The sequence below is a fragment of the Larus michahellis genome, chromosome 3 (assembly GCF_964199755.1).
Source record: "Larus michahellis chromosome 3, bLarMic1.1, whole genome shotgun sequence".
Taxonomy (NCBI): Eukaryota; Metazoa; Chordata; class Aves; order Charadriiformes; family Laridae; genus Larus; species Larus michahellis.
The window spans coordinates 128,114,094-128,131,772 of record NC_133898.1 but is presented as its reverse complement, the minus strand read 5'-3'; the positions used below and the strand labels follow the sequence as shown (position 1 = coordinate 128,131,772).

General features: G+C 53.9%; 1 protein-coding gene across 11 annotated transcripts; it reads right to left on the bottom strand.

Moving 5' to 3' along the window:
* Positions 1-213: 213 nt before the first annotated feature.
* Positions 214-13,513, bottom strand: CTSB (cathepsin B). Of its 11 annotated transcripts, none has more exons than XR_012586368.1 (12): positions 11,554-11,903; positions 9,584-9,645; positions 7,211-7,362; positions 6,288-6,373; positions 5,792-5,906; positions 5,439-5,557; positions 4,671-4,756; positions 3,542-3,688; positions 2,746-2,862; positions 1,716-1,844; positions 572-1,598; positions 214-378 (listed from the first exon to the last, which is right to left on the bottom strand). XR_012586368.1 is itself a non-coding variant. In XM_074582103.1 (11 exons), the coding sequence occupies exons 1-11, from the start codon at positions 11,754-11,756 to the stop codon at positions 1,501-1,503; spliced, it is 1,314 nt and encodes a 437-aa protein (XP_074438204.1). In that variant the 5' UTR covers positions 11,757-11,903; the 3' UTR covers positions 214-1,500. The 11 variants fall into 11 exon arrangements, 6 of the variants coding, with proteins under 6 accessions (XP_074438204.1, XP_074438209.1, XP_074438206.1 ...); XR_012586373.1 differs by lacking the exon at positions 11,554-11,903 and adding an exon at positions 10,358-10,582; XR_012586370.1 differs by lacking the exons at positions 9,584-9,645; positions 11,554-11,903 and adding an exon at positions 13,363-13,513.
* Positions 13,514-17,679: the final 4,166 nt, after the last annotated feature.

Sequence of the window (17,679 nt, the reverse complement as noted above, 5' to 3'; positions counted from 1 at the left end):
TCCTCCATCACCAGGAGCAGGCAATGCCCAGGACCTCAGGAGTCAGCACAAGTCACACTGTCACCACTATGGCCAGAAGACAGGGCTGGAACCGATCCCACTTATGTGAAGAGAGAAGGGTCTCCCCCGGCTTCCACGACACACAGAGCAACAGGAGAATTATGTGAGGTGGTCTGAGGTCAAGCAGAAGCAACCAAGGGCCGGGAGACAAGACAGTGGAGAAATCATTTATTGGCACAGTTGTTCCAATCATATACACCACAGCTCTGTCTCACTGGTGTCCCAGTAAGCAGAGGTCAGGGGCTATTGTACTGTGCAAGGGAGAGCCCGCTTCACGTATTTCAGGCCTGTAGCCTCTGCTCAGCAATATACTTTGTGCTTTAAAATTTAAAAAAAAAAAAAAAAAAAGGAGAAGCTCTTTCACTATATTAGTGTTGGCAAATCACATGATTCCTCCTACACAGCTATTACACCTCCCCCCGGTAACAAAAATAAGTTTTTTCTTCTTCCTTAATGCCTGTGTCTCAAAAAAAACCCCAACCCCTCAGTTGTGTGCAAGTTAGCGAGATACCTCCAAGCGTTTGCATGAGTTCCCAGACGCAGCCTCAGGGAACATCTCTGCTCAGCATCACACCAGCTTTGGACACGGGACCTCGGCCAAGACGTGACCCACCACGCTGCCCAGCCACCCATGGTGCCAAGTGGTTTGCTCTTCCCTATCTGCTCGCAGGACATTTGATCAAAGGCTCGTGGAGCTCCGGCCAGGCCCTTCCCAAGGATCAATAACCCCAGACTACAGCAGGAAAAAAAAAAAAAACCAAACAAAAAAACACCAAACCCACCCAACACATCAAAAAAGCTGAGGAACAAGTGGTTTAAAAACAGCAGCCGAAGGGATGGAGTGGAGCAAGCGATGCACAAAGGATGTGTGGCAGGCAGGAGGGGCCTTAACGTGGCCTGGCCAGCCCCACATCAAGTTCATCAGTATTTCGTCATGAATAGGTCTAAGTTTAACCAATTGAAGGCACACGCTCATGTACCCTGCTGGTTTTGGGTGCCAACAGTCAGACCAACCCCATCAAGGGTGCAGAAATCACATCTGGCCATGGCTTCCCAGCAGGGTCCACCTCTGCTGCCCCACTAAGTCCCTCGTCCCAGCACAAAGCTACCGCTTCCTACCCTCCCAGGAACAGACTGGGCTGGAAGGGGTCCGGGCTAACCCCAAACACCATGGTGCAAGAGGCCAGCGAGCCCTCCAGCAGTCCTTTGAGCAGGGAACGCCCCACAGCTGCGACCCACCAGGAGCAGAGGGCTTGCAGAGAGCAGTCCCACCTCCAGCTCCACCATACAATTAAAAAAAAAAAAAAAAAAAGATAAAAAGCTTTAATAAAGTAACCTCAACTATAGTCTCATAGAAGGGGGGGGGGGGGCTCTGCACCCAACCCACTATCAGTTAAAAGCATCGGGGACTCGGCATTATTTGTGGTTTGATGAAGAGGTTTACACCCTCTTCCAGTACTGCTCCGGCCTGGGGATGCCAGCCACGATCTCCGACTCGATGCCGCAGTGGTCCTCTCCTCTGAGGATTTTAAAGAAGCCTGGAAGCACACCAAAGAGCAAAACTCAACCTCCCCATCGTGCCAAGAATGGGGAAGGGGTTCCCTCCGGCAGCCCCCACCCCCCCGCCGCAGGCAGCATTCCAGGGGTGGCCTCACCATTGTCCCCCCAGTCGGTGTTCCAGGAGTTGGCGGCCAGCCAGTATGGAGTGCCGTTTTCCACCCCCCAGCCCAGGATCCGGATGGCGTGACCTCCAACCTGCTCACCGGACACGTGCTGGTAGACCCCTGCAAGGCAACAAGCCAACATGTCAACAGGCGCCTTGTCTCCTCCTGCTCCACACCCCCACCAGCTTGTGAGACATTTGATATCAAAGCCCAGAGACCGGCTGAGGTGTTCTTATTTTTTTTTTTTTCCTTTTGGTTAAGTAGAAACCTGAAGCTCAGTGTAGAGTCTGGAGGAAGAGTTGGTGCCAAGCATCAGCTCAGCATGCAGGACACCCAGAGACACTTGGTCCCAAAGGTGGCACATCACAAGCAGTTTGGAACAGGGAATTGGGGTCCACACCAGGAGAACCATTTGCCAGGATTTTACCTAAAATCTTAGCTGTTCTTAGCCGTGATTCTGGGGGGTGCCCACTGGGGCTTCCTCCCTGACCTGGTCCCAAGCACCTACTCCCCTTGCTATAAACCAATGGATACAGGAGATGGTATCTGCCCATGTTCTTGTAACACTGGATACTCAAGTGTGAACCTGACAGGAGACCTCGCTCTCTACCACTCCTTGAAAGGAGGGTGTAGCAAGGGGAAGGTCGCTCTCCCAAGGAACAGGCGATGCGACAAGAGGAAGTGGCTTCAAGTTATGCCAGGGGAGGTTAAGATGGGATATTAGGAAAAATTTCTTCACCCACAGGGTTATCAAGCATTGGAAGAGGCTCCCCAGGAAGGTGGTGGAATCACCATCCCTGGAGATATTTAAAAGACGGGCAGACATGGTGCTGAAGGACATGGTTTAGTGGTGATTTTGTCAGAGTTACGTTGATGGTTGGACTCAATGATCTGAAAGGTCCCTTCCAACCTAGGCAATTCTATGATTCAGACTTAAGTAGAGGGGCAAGGGCCTCAAAAGACAGACCCTATGGATGAAGTAGGGAAGAGGGCTCCCTACAGCTTCAGGACTGATGCTCACCAGACTTGTACATCAGGAAGTCCTCATAGACAATAAAGGCTCCTTCCACCGGACCGTTCTTGTAGATCTCAGCCATGATTTCCTTCTCACTGTGAGGGACACCGTAGGATGTGATGCCTAGGGAGGAAAAGAGTCCCACCATCAGTACAGCATTGTCAGACCACACAGGTCTTGGGACAGCTGGACAGTGTCTGCTCGGCATGGCCCTGCAAGAGGCCTTCGTCACTTAAAGGTTAAATTCAAACCCAGCTGCTCCAGAAGCACCAACAGAGCCAGACGGGGAAAGCAGGCTCCAACCATCTGTCTTCCAGAGGGAAAGCTTTAAGCTGAGTCCTATTCTGTACCCAAAGACCTATTCCAGACACCTTCAGGTGGAAGTTTTCCCCTTCTACACCCTTATTTCCAAAACAACCCAAATTACTCAAGGCTAAGACAAATCTCCAAGAAGCAGCCAGACTCTCCTACAAGTATAGGTCTGGCTACCACCAAGGAGTAGGATGGACGTGGCTTTGACATCAGACTTCCACAGGGCTCAGCACCATGCTCTTCAACCCAGGCATGTGCACCATGAGGACTCAGATCAGTTCCCCCACCTCAGTTGGGTCTCGGCAAATACAACCTGCGCGTCTGCCAGGCTTATGGTTTGCTCCAGGGCCACCCACCCTGAGGGCACAGAAAATAACCACCGTGAAAGAGCTTAGGAAGAGGTCCAACCCTGTCAACCCCACCAAGTTACCACTAGGAGCAGCTCTGGAGCTGCTGCGCATCGAACAGTGTGGGAGGCCACCTCCCTTACCATAGTGCTTGTCCTCCTTGTACGAGGGCGAGTAGCCGGGTTCACAGTGACGGCTGCACCTGGGGGTTTCACCCCCCTCCCCGGTGCATGGTGGCCGGGAGCCGTTGACGTGGTGCTCACAGGGTGGGATGGAGTAGGGACGGCAGCCTGTTGAGGACAGAGGCGGCATGAACTGGCTGTCCCCAAGCACCCCTGTCCCTAACAGCCATGCTGGAGAAGGCCCCAAGAAAGGGTAAGACCTTTCTGACCTAGAAACCCCACAGATCAGTGGGGTGCGAGCAAGAGTAGGTCTTCCTCTGCCAGATGAGCAATGCCTGCATCAGCGATGGGTTTCCCCTCTGGACCTGCCTCCCACCACCTCCCTCTTGACAAAGTGATGGACAAGACGGAAACGTGAAAAAACTCATGGCCATGCTAGGAGGAGGCGGAGGTTTCCAGTCTGGAAACTGTTTGCAAGGGCATGTAGCAACAGGACAAGGGGCAATGGCTTTAAACTAGAGCAGAGTAGGGTTAGATTAGCCATTAGGAAGAAGTTCTTTACACTGAGGGTGGGGAGACACTGGCCCAGGTTGCCCAGAGAGGTGGTGGAGGCCCCATCCCTGGAGACATTCAAGGCCAGGCTGGATGAGGCTCTGAGCAACCTGATCTATTGAAGATGTTCCTGCTCACTGCAGGGGGGTTGGACTAGATGGCCTTTAAAGGTCCCTTCCGACCCAACACATTCTATGATTCTATGATTCTAACCCCTTTTAAAGTTCCTTCTTGAGGGGGAAACATGTCAGGAAGACTCCTGCCCTCATCCAAAGTGTACTGAACTAGTTCAAAACCAGCAACAACAATAAAATTAACAGCCCGATTCATTCCTGCTACGGAAGCAGAAGCCTTGTGGGCTTGTTAAGTCTGGCTACTGTGCACCCTTCCTGGATGGGTCTCCTACCACTAGGTGCTGCTCGGGGATCCTTGTCCCCAGAAGGGACCGTGGGGACAGGAGCAACCAGCTGGGACAGCAGAGGTGCTTGAGCCCAGACCTGAAGGAGGGAGCAGCCACAAAGATGCTGAAGGACCCTGAAGGATGTGAACCTGTAACCAAGCAGAGATGCTCCTCTCTGCTTTCACAGCCACAACTTACCCACATGGGAATCGTAGAGACCCCCAGACACGAGGCCTCTCTCTGTCCAGTACCTCCAGGCACCGGAGGGGTAACCACCATTGCACCTGGAGAAAGAGACAACAGTTCCAGCTCCAGCCTACTCAGAGACACCCTCTTTTGGGGGGAGGTGAGGGAAATGGAGCCAGCCTGGAACGGCTGCAGAGATGCTTTCAGCACGTTGAACCTTTTTAAGTCTGTCCCTGCCTTCCCCAGGATTTCTAGGCTTCAAGACACCAAAGCCTCAAGGCAAGAAGGAGCTAAGAGCACCCATGCCTCCAAATCCCAAAGCAGTGGTGCCTCCTTGCCAGGTCCCCGCTCAGCTTCTGCCACCAGGAGCAGCAGAAGCCACACAACCTGGAGACCCAACTCCTCACCCTGCTCTCAACAACCGCAAAAGCCACAGGCAAAAGGCTTGTGCCTGAAAACCAAGGCTTTGGGGCTATTAAAAGATCCTTTGGCTCAGGGACTGTCAACTCTGTATGGGAAAGCATCGCTATGTGCTTGCCCTCCCCTCCACCACCCATCATCATCCTACTGGAGGCAGCATGTGGCCCTGAGGGACCTTCAGTCCATGCTGTCACCTTTACATTCCCACCTAACTCCATCATCTACAGCACAAAGCACCGGTGGGGCTTCCTGCTCTCCAGGGAGACTAGGAAGACAGGGCTGAAACGATCAGCATCTTCAGGTTGTGTCCCTGCTCCTCCCACCCACCTTTTAAGTGCCCAAGAACCAAGAGCAGCTCACCCCATGCCACACTCGAAGCCGCAGCACGACAGCAAGTCCTCCGCTGAGACCTCCACGCTCACCTTGGCGTTCGTGTGAACGCAGATCCTGTCCGAAATCGCTTCTACAGCGCCGAAAGCCTGTGGGCAGCCCCCAAAACCCAAGGGAAAAGCATTAGAGCTGGCCATGGGAGAGAAACCTTCTCATGAGTGCAGCAAGCATGAGCTTTGCTGGGAGAAGCCCATCAAGAAGCTCAGATACTGCAGGATCCTCCACGTCCCCCCATTTATGCAGTTCAGCAGCAAACTCAACAGCATGGGTTTTTGTCCAGCAGACTCTGGATCGACACAACCTTAAACCGTCCATGCTCTTACCCAGCAAGAGCCGCAAGAGCCCTGGTCTCTTATCTCATTGATGGTAGGACAGTTAGGCCACTGAGTCCGTGAGTCAAAGTTATCGGGCAGCTCCATGTCTGCAGCAAAATCCACCCTGCAAGCGAGAAGAAGGAAGTCTCATTACAGGAACACCACAGGACTCTCCAACCTCCTCTGAAGACGACCTGGAGGACAGGCGCTCTTGTTGTTTGCTTACTGAAGGAGAATAAATACTGAAAGTCCTCACACCAGGTCAGCAGTTACTCCAGTGTTTTAAGTTTCAAGGAGTACAAGTTACGCGAATGGTCAAGCATCTGGCAGGACAGAGGATGGCTGTTTCCCCCACCATCATGCTTAATTCCATGCAAGATGTCCACCACGCTGCACCCAGGGGAAACCTGCTCACAGCCTTCTGGGGAGACCCTCACCCACTCCAGACACACCAGGAGCATCCACACAAGCTTTTTCAGGACCCTCATCTTCTCCCAGCACTCACCTCTCGGGGAGCTTGGGCCCACCCAGGAAGGTGCCACAGAGCTTCTTCACATAGCTCATGTCAGCATTGTGGAAGTTGTGCCCTGCCTGGGAAGAGACACAGAAAAATGGGACATGACTCTTCATGGCCACCACGTGCATTGCTGGGACCAGCCTGGTGCTCCAGATCTCCCTCACACCCAACCAGGGTCTGACATTTGCTATAAAACCCAGGGGCCAAGAGCCAAGCTACCTATAGACACAGAACACAGCCCCTTCCATCATGACCAGTAAGCTACGATCCAACTCTAGGCTTTGGCCACAGCGGCCTGGCCAAGGAGGTCACCGATACAGCTTGACACTTGCTGCTTGTTTCCAGCTTCCTACAGTTTCCTCCTACTCTACAAATTCATCAGTGCTGTGCTCCAAAGAGGAGAAGCTGCACAGTTACCATCACCGCAGGAATCCCTGACAGCATCAACTCATAGAATCATGGAATCATTTAGGTTGGAAAAGACCCTTGGGATCATCGAGTCCAACCATCAACTCCACTCTACAAAGTTCTCCCCTACAACATATCCCCTAACACCACATCTAAACAAGTCTCAAACACATTCAGGCATGGTGACTCCACCACCTCCCTGGGCAGCCTATTCCAGTGTCTCACCACTCTTTCTGGGAAGAAGTTTTTCCTAATGTCCAGCCTAAACCTACCCTGCTGCAGCTTGAACCCATTCCCTCTTGTTCTATCGCTAATTACCTGGGAGAAGAGACCAGCACCAACCTCTCTACAATGGCCTTTCAAGTAGTTGAGAAGTCAACTGGGACCAAGGCTGGTTTGATGCAACCATTGTGGTGAGGCTCCCAAAGCTTAGCTATTGACTCCTACAAAGACTGTTGAGCAATGCACCAAAAAAAACCCGCAAAACCCAACCTGGTACTCACCTTCCAGGTGGTGTTGAGCTTGTTTATGTGGTTGACCAAGTCGGTGGAGAGAGGAGGGTAGTAAGGAATGCTGCGAGCATTGGCGAAGGCCACCAGGACACACAGGATGGCCACGGACGTCCACATCTTGGCTAGAGAACGGGACACTCCACCTGCAGCCAGATATGGGCATCATTGGAAACCTTCCCATGGCAGGCTTGGACCACAAGCGAGGGCTTGGCAGAAGGACCATCGCAGCAACACGTGGGAGGATAAAACACGTGGCTACACCAAGTCCCTCCCAATCCCGATTTACCCCAAAGGTCAGGAGAGACGCAGGAGCGGACTAACAACCCCCCTCCTGCAGCTCAGAAGAAACCAGACAAGGCAACCCTGTTTGTCGACCACTGCAGGATTAGGGGCAGCAGGAAAATACCTTTTGAAGCAGATCCAAGGGATTTGGAGGGTATTAAAAGCTGTGTTTACTTCCATGAAAAATGGAGAATAAGGACTAGGAGAAGGAATAAGCAAAACCCCACCTCCACGGCGAACTGCAGCCCCAGGGACTTGCTAGCCCCTGCCCTAAGTACAGCGCACTTCCCTTTGAAGATATCACTCCAAATCCCATTTTTGGACTTTACGTCCTCGTTTCTGGCCAGCCCATTGCCCTGAGGGCCCTGATTGGGGTCACAGCCCTGGGGTGGTGACCCCCTGCCCATGCAGAGGGGGGTCCGCATGCACCCGAGCTGCCACCAGGGCTTTTCATGAGGGAGGTTGTGAAACCACATTCCTTGGTGCTGGGCACCAGGAAAGTCCCGATTTGGGGAACAGAGAGGCAGGGGAAATCCAGGAGCATGGCAAGAGTGGACCACAGCCTCACAAGCATCACCCAGCCCAAAGATGCTCCAGGGCTCGCTGGTTTCTCTGCTCTCCCGCCTCCTTGAGCCTAATTCACGTTAAATTGCCCGACTCCAACTTAACCCCCAATGCCAGCAGCCACCGCTTGCTCCGCGTCCCCACGCCTGACTCAGACAGGCCACGAGCGGCTCAACCTCTGCAAACACACCAGAGCACCCTCCTCCTCCTCCTCCAAAACCTCACAGCTCTCCTTCCACCAACACCACATCCACCCCGATGACCACCAAAAGCCTGGTGAGCAACCCAAGACCTCGGATATGCCACGGCAGCCTGAACAGCGGAGATATTCAGGCTTTAATTCCTACTCATCTCAACGAGCTGAGGTTGTAATCACCTTTGCGAGCCTGGGCTTTAAACCCTTCTGGGCAAATACGCCCGAGCAGCCGGACGCGCAGCTCTTGCCAGCGGCGGCAGAGCTCCCTGGGCAGGCGATGGGGATGGGGAGACACACACACATTTCCATGCAGGCCGCCTCCACCCACTCGCCGCCAAGTTTTCCAGAGAAAGAAAACCCAGCAGGAGTGCCCTACTTTCTGCCAGCGACAAGCCCAGGCGGCTGCAGCTAACTGTAGAAAGGGGCTTTTCTTTCTTTCTTTCTTTCTTACTTTCTTTCCCCCTCCTCCTTACACCATTTATTTATTCTTCTTCCCACCCCCCGTGCTTCCAGCGGGATGCTCAGCCCAACAGCTAGTTGAGTTCCAGCAGCACGTGCGTCCTCCTACCCCGAAATCTCCCCTTTCTGAAGGGGTTCCATGCGTTTTTGCTTGCTTAGGAGTTTCTCGCAGGCAAGGGACTCGCTGGCATTGCTGGTGTTCCCGCCGTGCTCCCTTGCTTGCACAGCAGGAAGGAGGTTACGCCCAGTAAAACAAATACCCGTTTCTAAGGCTGGTGTGGTTTTCTGCCTTATGCCCCTTCAACGTGGCCATTGGAAGACCAGGTCGGATGGGGCTTTGAGCAACCTGGTCTAGTGAAAGGTATCATAGAATGGTTTGGGTTGGAAGGGACCTTCAAAGCCCACCCAGTTCCACCCCTCTGCCCTGGGCAGGGACACCTCCCACCAGACCAGGTTGCTCCAAGCCCCGTCCAACCTGGCCTTGAACCCCTCCAGGGATGGGGCAGCCACAGCTTCTCTGGGCAACCTGGGCCAGTGTCCCTGGCCATGGCAGGAGGGTTGGAACTAGATGACCTTTAAGGTCCCTTCCAACCCAAACCATTCCATGGCTCTAAGAAGCCTGAGCTGAAGTACCTTTTCTAATGAAAAATATTTTTTTTTTTTAACCACAAACCTCTGTACTTCCTGCAGTCAACTTTATATTTTCTGCAGCAGTTTTGAGGCCAGAAGCTACCTGATACACATTTGTTTTCAGCAGGATGCCTCTAACTTTGCTGACACGCTGCAACCCGCCCCGCAAAGCCTCCCACATCGACACAACCGCTCGCACGGGGCTCTTGATGGACAGACACGGGACATCTCACCTCCTCCGGTTACCAGACCACACCGGCTGCAGGCTGCGAGCTCCCGGCAACCCGAAACCAAACTGAAAAAAGATACCAGGTGGTTTCCCCTCCGACAAACGCTCCTGTTTTAAGCTCTGCTGCACTGCAGCCACCCCCACGAGGTGGCCCACGGCCAGCAAGCCCAGCAGAAGCAGCAAGACATCACCCAGCGCAACCCAAATAGCGGGGAGCCAGTGGGTCATTTCAGCAAAGAAACTTCTTGCCAAGTCTCCCAGGGGCATGAACCCCCCCACCCCCCCCGGCCATGGGAGAGTTGGGGGGGTTCAGCCTGGAGAAGAGAAGGCTTTGGGGAGACCTTAGAGACCTTTCCAGTCCCTAAAGGGGCTCCAGGAAAGCTGGGGAGGGACTCTGGAGCAGGGAGGGGAGCCATGGGACAAGGGGAAAGAGGGGAGATTTAGAGGAGATACTGTGAAGAAATTCTTTGCTGTGAGGGTGGTGAGCCCCTGGCCCAGGTTGCCCAGGGAAGCTGGGACTGCCCCATCCCTGGAAACATTCCAGGGGAGGTTGGACGGGGCTTGGAGCAACCTGGTCTGGTGGGAGATGTAGGGGAGGGTTGGACTAGATGGCCTTTAAAGGTCCCTTCCCACCCAAACCATGCTCTGAAGACTCCTGTGGGCACGAAGTTTGGGGAGGGGGAGCTGATATCCTCAGCTGGACGGCACGGAATATCCCAAGGCCTGGGTGGAGAAGGAAGGGGAAACCCTCGAGCTCATGTGATTTCTTCCTCCCTACCCGCCCCCGCGCTCCACCGCCGCCTCGCCTCTGCTCCCGGCTTTAGCCCCATGCACAGCAGGTCTATGTATAGAGCGAGCGCAGGCACGGGACGCGCTGGATGTATTTCCACCGCCAGCAAGTCACGAGCAGCCGGAGACCCGCCGACCCCACGGCAAGCTGCTGGTTTCCACCATCACCCCCCGCCTCTCGCCCCGCAGATACGAGCGGTGAGACACTTCCCGTGGCAGGGGTGGTGGGGGAAGCGATAACGCTATCTCCTCCGCACACGCTTCCCCCCACCCCTAAACCCCCCCAGCTGTTTTAAAACACCACCAAAACAGCAACACCAAAACCAAACTTGCAAAACAGCTGCTGCACCCGACGGGTAACATGCTCTTCTTTCTGCAGGGTGATCAGGCCAGAGGAGATTCTCCAGCAAGCCCAGGACACCCCTTCCCTTTTCACGCCCCCCCCCCAGGTCTCCATGGTGCCCCACAGCTTCAGGACAACCCTGGCAAAGGCTGTCTTCACAGCCCACATCCCACCACAGCTTATGAGCTGGGAAACGGAAGCAAAGCTTGGCTCTGGGACTCCTTAAGACACAGCAGCTTCACCCTGGCATATTCTGCAGATGGCAGGAGGGCGTTTGGGGCTTGCAAAGAGCCCCCCACCGCCCCCCCCGAGCTGTTCCACATCCTCTTGGGCTACGGACCTGGGAGCTGAGGACAAATCCCCTGCCCCCTGCTTTGGGATCCAAAATATCTGGTAATGCAACATCATAGAATGGTTTAGGTGGGAAGGGACCTTAAAGCTCATCTAGTTCCGACCCCCCTGCCAAGGGGGATGGGGGAGCACCTCCCACTGGACCAGGTTGCTCAACCTCTTGAAGGATGAGCATGAAACAACTCCGGAAAGCTGTTACCCACCAGCACACCTGACCCTGGTCAGGACTCTCACAAGTCAGCCAGCTGGCTGCTTAAAAAGAGGAAATTTGGGCTCCCTTGAGCCCTGGCTCCCAGCCAGCGAGCAGGAAGCAGCGAGGCCGAAGGCTCTCCCACACGAGCTGCTCGCTGCAGCGTGCGAGGGCAGAGGAGCATCTGAAGCGAGATGGCTGCGGCTGCTGCTGCACCACCCACCCGCAGTCCCTCTGCGCTGCAGGCAGCGAGCCAAGGAGGAGGGGACATCACCCAGGTGCCTTCTCCACCCCTCCTCACCAGGAGATCTTGGAGCCAGAGGCGCTTCCCTGACTGCTTTCCCCAGTTCCGACTGTTTGGACCACGTTATTCCAGAGATCAGCAGGATCCCACAGCCTCCTCCCAGCAGCCGATGGAGACACACAGTGCCTGCCACAGCAAACCCCTCTGCAGAGCCTTCCCATGAAGGTCTTCTCCACACCACCCCAGAAATCAAAACCCATGAGTCCCGCTTAACTGGGCATTTCTCTGCAGTCAATAAAACCCCGCAAAAAGGCTATTCCAAGCCTGGCTCACATGACTCAGCTCAGGCAGGTCAGGCCAGGAGATAAGTCCTAGCCCTGGAGCACCTCTCAGCTCCTCCGCTGTCTGGGCCAAACCCCTCCAGGCACAGACAGAGGCACCCACACCCCCTTTTCCAAGGGTTTGAGGAAGATAAAAGCCGTTCCACCCCCACAGCTAAAACACTCCCCCACGCCTCAGGGGGGAGAGGTGCTCAGCAAAGCCCAAGTCATGTGTCCTCCTCCTGCGAAGCTGCCCTTTACCCAAGCGGAGCTTTGTCCTTTGTTCTGGCTGCCAGGGTTTGTGCATGACTCTCAGCCACAATAAAGCCGGCGTATAAACAAAGGGATCCAGCTGAGCTTGCTGCGCCCGCCAGGTTAGCTTGGGTGCCCTAACCTCATGGCCTGCTGACTTCATTACGGCCATTACTGCATTATCAAAGCTTGACTTTTTTGGTCTTTTTAAAAAAAAACAGTAAGAAGTAAACACGAGCCACTCTTTCCGGCATCCCTTCCTTTCCAGGAAAGCCATGCCATTAGCACAGCTTAGGCAAAATAAACACACCTGGAGACAAGTTGCAACACTTGCCCCTACAGCTTGCATTCACAGAAAGCGCAAGATTCCCCCACAATGGAGCTGCACTGATTTTAATTTTGTTTTGTTGTTTTTTTTTTTTTTCCCCCTTTGCTCTTACAGACCGCACCATAAACCAGAGTCTTGCACAAGACCTCAGCCGCCGCCGCCGCAGGCACCCTGCGCTATGGAAATTCCTCGCCCTCAACTTTGCAACCTGGAAGGAAAGACAAGAAGGGAGCGACCTTCGCCGTATCACGCCCGCAGCCCAGCCCTGAGAGCGCGATAGAGGGATGACAGGTATATGGCACACCAGAATGATGCGAGGCAGCTTCTATCCAGCTCCATCTCCACGCCGGGGTCCGAGTGCCAGACCCAGGGAAGTGATGCCAGACCCATGCTCGGCCGAGCATCACGGGATGTTCCCAGCAGCCCTTCGGCGGGTGCCAAACCCACCTCCTTACCGTCAGCTGACGAAATATGGGTTTGTTTTTTTTTTTTTTTCTCCCCTCCATCTTCATGATGAAAACAAGGCTTCCTCTCCCCCTCCTCTGCCCCTTGCAGGAAGGTTTGCTGGTTTTGGAGGCGCACGGAGGGTTAAATACCGTTTCCGTCCCCCCCTTCCCCGCAACAAACCTCGCCAGGAGCATCCCTCCTGGACCCGCCAATGCTCCTGGACCCGCCACGGCCAAAAAACACCCTAAACCCGCAGCTGGAAGACGTCGGGGAGACGCTGCCCCAAAGCCGGGGGGTGGGGGGTGTCCCTGCCCGGCCGCGCTGTGGCAGTGGAAGGGGGTGTCCCATCCTCACCCCCCCACACACCCCGCCGCGTGTCCCCCCCCCCGCCCCACGCCGGGCGGTGCAGCGCAGCATCCCCTGTCCCTTACCTGTCCCCGCCGCAGCGCCCGCATCCCCCCACCCGGCCCCGCTGCGCTCCTTATGGCCGGCCCCGGTCCAGCCCACCCCGGGACTCACCGCCCCGCACGGTCCCGCACAGCCCCCGCCGGCCCCGCGATCCCTCGGCGGCCGCGGAAGGGGCAGCGCCCGGCGGCTGAGTCATCCCGGACCCGGCCCGCCCCCGGCGTGACTGCATCCTGCCGGCTCCCCGCCCCCGGCCCGCCTCCAGCCCGCCGGCTTCGCTCCTCATCCCTCTCGAGTCCCTCCTCCAGCCTGACTCCATCCCTCCTCAGTCCCACTCGCATCCCAACTCCATCCCTCTTCAATCCCACCCACATTCCACCTGCTTCCCTTCTCCATCCTGCCTCCATCCCACCTCCATCCCTCTTGGTTCCCTCCTCCACCCTGCCTGCATCCCTACTCCAGCCTGAATCCATCCTGCCTCCATCCCGCCTGCATCCCTCTTGATTCCCTCCTTCAGCCTCCCTCCAGCCCGCCTGCTTCCCACCTCATCCCTCTCGAGTCCCTCCTCCAGCCTGCCTCTATCCCACCTCCATCCCTCTTCAACCCCACCCACATCCCACCTGCTTCCCTTCTCCATCCTGCCTCCATCCCATCTTGATTCCCTCCTCCAGCCTGACTACTTCCCTCCTCCATCCTCCCTCCATTACACCTGCATCCCATCTCTATCCTTCTTGGTTCCCGCCTCCAGCCCACCTGCTTCCCTCCTCATGCCTCTTGAGTCCCTCCTCTAGCCTGCCTGCATCCCACCTCCATCCTGCCTCTATCCCATCTGCATCCCTCTTGATTCCATCCTTCAGCTTGCCGGCATCCCACCTCCATCCTGCCTCCATCCCACCTGCATCCTTCTTGGTTCCTTCTTCCAGCCTGCCTGCATCCCACCTCCATCCTGACTCCATCCCTCTTGGTTCCCTCCTCCAGCCTGCCTGCATCCCAGCTCCATCCCTCTTCAATCCCACCTGCTTCCTTTCTCCAGCCTGCATCCATCCCACCTGCATCCCATTTCCATCCCTCTTGATTACCTCCTCCAGCTTGCCTGCAGCTTGCTTGCAGCCTGCCTGCATCCCTCCTCAGTCCCACCTGCTTCCCTTCTCCATCCCACCTCCATCCCTCTTGGTTCCTTCCTCCAGCCTGCCTGCAGCCCGCCTGAATCTCATCTAGCTTTCCTTCTCCAACTTGCCTACATCCCTCCCCAGTCACACCTGCATCCCACCTGCTTCCCTTCTCCATCCCGCCTCCATCCCACCTCCATCCCTCTTGGTTCCCTCCTCCAGTCTCCTCCATCCCATCTAGTTTTTCTCCTCCATCCCACCTGCTTCCCTCCTCCAAACTGCCTCCATCCTGCTTGCATCCCTCCACTATCCTGTCTCCATCCTGCCCACCTCCCTCCTGCCTGCATCCCACATCCATCCCGCCTGCTTCTCTCCTGCATCCCACCTCCGTCCTATCTCCATCCCCTGCCCATCCCACCTCCATCCTGCCAGTGTCCTTTGAAGTTTTCATCTGGAAGTCCAGCAAGTTTTTACTGTGTGATTACCCTGTCAACCGACTTTTTTTCCCCCCATCTTGGCTGATTTTCAGAAGTATGAACAGCACAGAAAAGTTGTCTTAAGAGCCAGTTTCAAGTCCTGTTCTAAACCGCAATGATGCTAAAGATTCTCTTTAGTGAGAAAGACCATCCATTTTTTTCCTTTCTCACCCCTCTTTGGGGGAGAAGGTGGGGCCAGCAGATCAAGAGAGGTGATTCTGCCCCTCTACTCTGCTCTCGTGAGACCCCACCTGGAGTACTGCGTCCAGCTCTGGAGCCCTCAGCACAAGAAGGACATGGACCTGTTGGAGTGGATCCAGAGGAGGCCACAAAGATGATGAGAGCACTGGAGCCCCTCTGCTATGAGGACAGGCTGAGAGAGTTGGGGTTGTTCAGCCTGGAGAAGAGAAGGCTCCAGGGAGACCTTAAAGCCCCTTCCAGTACCTGAAGGGGGCCTAAAAGAAAGCTGGGGAGGGGCTGTTTGCAAGGGCATGTAGCAACAGGACGAGGGGCAATGGTTTAAACTAGAGCAGGGTGGGTTTAGATTAGACATTAGGAAGAAGTTCTTTACAGTGAGGGTGGGGAGACCCTGGCCCAGGTTGCCCAGAGAGGTGGTGGAGGCCACATCCCCGGAGACATTCAAGGCCAGGCTGGATGAGGCTCTGAGCAACCTGATCTAGTTGAAGATGTCCCTGCTCACTGCAGGGGGTTGGACTAGATGGCCTTTAAAGGTCCCTTCCAACCCAACATGTTCTATGATTCTATGATAAAATACATTCCCCACCACCCTCAGAAATGGACAGACTGTTTGCCCTGGAATAGAAAATAACAGCTCTAATAAGTGAGCAAAATTCTGCTAAAACCCAGCAGCCGGCGTGGAAAACCAAAGCTTTGCGATGTCTGGGAAGGGAATCACTTGGGACTTATTTCAGATATTGAAAAGGGGAACCCTGGGACCTTGTCAGCAGGAACTGAGACAAGCAGGGATGGTCCATGGTGCTTCAGGGATAGAGCAGAAAGTTTGGTCCCCAAAGGCCAGAGGGATGCAATACTACTGTCTGGCTTCTCCAGACTTTCAGGCAGCTTTAGATGCCTTGTAGGAGCTCAGACTTTCTGGCAGGGTACGAGGAGATGCCAAAAGGGATGGAATAAAACCAGATGATTAGCCCCCATTTCTTCCCAGCTTTGTCTGCAGCACCTGGGCAAGGCTGCCCCCATCTCTCCAGCCACCTGAGAGCGTTTCTGCAAGGTAACAAACGCACCCCTTGGCAGCTGGTGAGACCCCTCTCCCTGGGTTGGGTTTTTACAAGCATTGTGCCTCATTTACATACCTTTACACAGGCTTTAGTGTTTGCATTCTACTTTTTGCAAGCTTTGTTATATATTTCCTTCAGAAAATCAGCGAGTATAGTTGTTTTTTTTTTTTTCCCTGCTGCTGTTTATATCCAATCATTTTTGGGGGTCACATGCACATTTTAAAGATTGATTTTTTTTTTTTTTTTGGTTTAGAAGCCTTCCTAGTGAAGTGATGGAAAAAAAAAAAAATCAGAAAAACAATATTGAATACACTAGACTGCGGTATTTAGGCGGTAAAATTGGAGATGTTGTTGCTGTGTTTAAGTGAATTTATGCTTCGATACACTGTGTGCAAAGGTCACAAAATCATGGAATCATAGAATGGTTTGGGTTGGAAAGGACCTTAAAGATCATCCAGTTCCAACCCCCTGCCCTGGGCAGGGACACCTCCCACCAGACCAGGTTGCTCCAAGCCCCGGCCAATCTGGCCTTGGTTGGATTCTTGGTCTAAATTCTTGGACATATAGACCTTTACATATATTTCTCAACTAGCTAAGAGTAAAGCCCTTCACTATGTATTTATTTATGCCTTGGTGACTAAAATAATAATAAAAAAAATAAATAAATCACTTGTAACCTAACTAACCCTAACATCCCTCTGATTCCCACAGGACTTCTTTACTCTGCCCATTACTGTTTGATTTTGTAGTTTTCTCTGTTGCCTGGGAGGTTTTGTTGACATAAAACACGGGCAAAATAACCCAGTTTTCGCCCTGCCCTTTGTACTTTCTGGCTTAGAAATCCTCAGCGCCACTAGCCATGCGGCCACGGTGTGTTACGCTGAGGAGCTGGAGTCAGGACATCAATGATGCTCGTTTTTCCCCGTAACTTACTGCATTTTCCTCTTTATCCCCAACACCTCCTTATTTCCAAACAGATTTCAGCCTGCAAGTTGCATATTAGCAATTCTAAATTCGTGCATTCCTATAAAACACCTTTAAGTCTGTTGTGGGGCATTGCGGTGCCCATCCTTCCGGATATGCCCACCTCCTCCGCTGTTTGTTCCGGGGGGAGCAGCCGACTGTTTTTCTGCATCTATTTCGCGTCTCTTTTCAAGAACTGAAAGTATGAATTAAAACTTTACAGGGACTGATGGCCTTTCTGACCTCTTTGGGGAAGTGTTGAAGTCACCATCCCTTTCTCAGTCGGTTTGGGCTGAAAACATGCTAATTTTTGAGATAAGTTGCTTTATGTACAAAGCTGACTGCAGCCAGGAGTTTCCTGGTTAGAGATGCTCTCCAGGGAGCCTGTAAATCCCTTGGGCGCCCAAACCAGGCATGAAACAACCCCCTTTTTTTTGCCTTTGTGGGATTGTTTTAGTGTATCAGATAAATAAATGGTGCTCAGACCATGGCAGGCTTCAGCCTTTGGAGCAAAATCCACCACTACAGAAACGAGATAAGGAAAACAGCCAGGAGGTCTCAGGCAACCTTCTCTTATCACTTGTTAAATCACTGCTGATTGACTCATGCTTCAACATTAGGCAGCAA